Source organism: Salvelinus sp. IW2-2015, unplaced genomic scaffold (genome assembly GCF_002910315.2).
Source record: "Salvelinus sp. IW2-2015 unplaced genomic scaffold, ASM291031v2 Un_scaffold12419, whole genome shotgun sequence".
In the NCBI taxonomy this organism is placed as follows: domain Eukaryota; kingdom Metazoa; phylum Chordata; class Actinopteri; order Salmoniformes; family Salmonidae; genus Salvelinus; species Salvelinus sp. IW2-2015.
Window position 1 is genome coordinate 1 of NW_019953675.1, and position 2256 is coordinate 2256.

Below are 2256 nucleotides of genomic sequence, written 5' to 3' on the forward strand. Positions count from 1 at the left end.
GAAACTCACTACCTGACTGAGGGACCTTGCAGAGACTGAGGTATTTATTCTGAAGTAATCTGAGACATTATTTCCATATATGGAGTCCATTCAATTTAGTGTCTGAAATGTTAATAAAATGTTTGTTGCCACAGCAAAAGGGACGGACTATTACTGTAGTCTGGACCTACGGGTGTTGTCAGTTCAGGAATGCTTTGACATGAGGGGGTCAGTTGACATATTGTCAGCATCACTTATATATTTTGCTCAGTGTATTTTAGTTCAGTTAGTGTTCCATGTCACTATCTCTTCCCCCTCAGCATCTGCAGGCACACCTAAATAGTGCAGTTACTGTGACATCTGAGGGAGGTTTTTGTACGGCTCTGTATCACTGTGTGAACACATCTTTACTATTGATGTAGTGGTAACTCTGACAGTAGTAATCTCCTGCATCTTCAGCCTGGACTCCACTGATGGTCAGAGTGAAGTCACTCCCAGATCCACTGCCACTGAATCTTGATGGAGTCCCAGACTGAAGTCTGTTTGAAGAGTGCATAAGGAGTTTAGGAGCTCCTCCAGGTTTCTGTTGGTACCAGGCCATACAGGTATAAGACCCAGTACAACCATTAGATACAGTTGCACTGGTTTTACAGTTTATAACAACTGTCTGTTCTGGGAGAACAACTTTCACTGCAGGAGTCTGAGTCACGGTGACCTGTCCTCTGGATGCTGAGGACATTTAAGAATATTTTTTGGTGTATAATTTCATTTATCTAATTGTATCAAAGCATGCACAGTATTTAGATTACATATTTCAATAAGAAAGTAATTTTAAGAGCATTAAATTGTCAAATCTCACCCTGAAGAAAGAACATCAATATCCACAAAAAGCTCATGGTAAAAGTCATCATTGAAGTGCTGTTGTTATGAAGGACAGCTCTCAGTCATGAAGTGTTAACTCACAGGGATATAAACACTCCCAGACCACTGAASCATGTGCTGCTAATGCAAAGTGTCTTATTTGTAAATTGTCTTCCTGGACAGTCCAATTTTATTAATACCTGTTGTGTGATGTAGAAACATGATAACTATGTTACTGGTTTCTGATATACGTGCTGAATGGGKACTGATRTATTGATTATWAACATCTACCAATTGAGCATATTGTTATTACTGTGTTATTAGACCAGATTGTATCTTTCTGTCTTGGTCAGGGTTAGTAACTGCAGTGTGTGGACTGACGCTGCTGACTGACTCTGAACTAAAGGGGAGATCTCTAGAGCTCTGATGTCTCCTGCTTCACCKGCTGCTCTCTGGAACTACCACAGTGGTGTGAGGGAGGATGTATGGGTACTGTTTATGGGCTTTATTATGTGTTTTAATCATGTTTAAATTCTAGCTATTCAAAACACAGGTCATCTTYAGGGTTTTGATCATTGCACATCTCTAATTCATATTGGTTGATGGTTTTCCTTGAGTTACTCCACAGAGTTAACATGTAGTTAATRGTCAGGAGAAACATTTAATGATCAGTTATGATCTAAGGTCTTCTAGACATAGCTCTGGTTTGACTCTATTGTTGTTCATCTCTCCTACACACTGTGTCATTGTACTGGATCATCTCCTCCCCTCAGCACCTGCAGTAGGTCCCAGCTGTAGCAGTACAGTCACTGTGGAGTCTGACTGAGGGAGGTTTTTGTACGGCTCTGTATCACTGTGTGAACACATCTTCACTATTGATGATGTGTACACTCTGACAGTAGTAATCTCCTGCATCTTCAGCCTGGACTCCACTGATGGTCAGAGTGAAGTCACTCCCAGATCCACTGCCACTGAATCTAGATGGAGTCCCAGAGAAGAGGACGCTTCCGTAGTAGACCAATGCTTTATGAGTTTCTCCAGGTTTCTGTTGATACCAGGCTAAACATGGTTTACCTAAACGCCTACAGTTAGGATACACATCACTGCTGGCTTTACAGTTCAGAGAGACTGTCTGTCCTGGGAGAACAGTTTTCACTGCAGGAGTCTGTGTCACAGTGATCTGTCCTCTGGATTCTGAAACAGAGAGAGRACTGAYAATTGTACATAACACATTCTTAACCTTCAGTTCACTCAGACTGATTACTTTCATTATACAAACATGGAACTTAATTTTCTTTACCCTTGAAGAAGAGGGCAAATATCCAGATGAAGATGGTGATAAAAGTCATGGTTGTTGTGGGTTCTGTTGTCATGAAGGACAGCTCTCAGTCATGAAGTGTTAAACTCACAGGGCTA

The 2256-nt window shown here is 41.2% G+C and overlaps 1 gene segment (V, D, J or C); it reads right to left on the reverse strand.

Annotated features, from left to right (window-relative positions):
- Positions 1–1690: 1690 nt before the first annotated feature.
- LOC112080166 (Ig kappa chain V region K29-213-like) lies at positions 1691–2189 on the reverse strand. The segment is given in 2 exon segments: positions 1691–2034; positions 2141–2189. Coding segments are annotated over 2 exon segments (393 nt in total).
- Between the last annotated feature and the right edge of the window lie 67 nt (positions 2190–2256).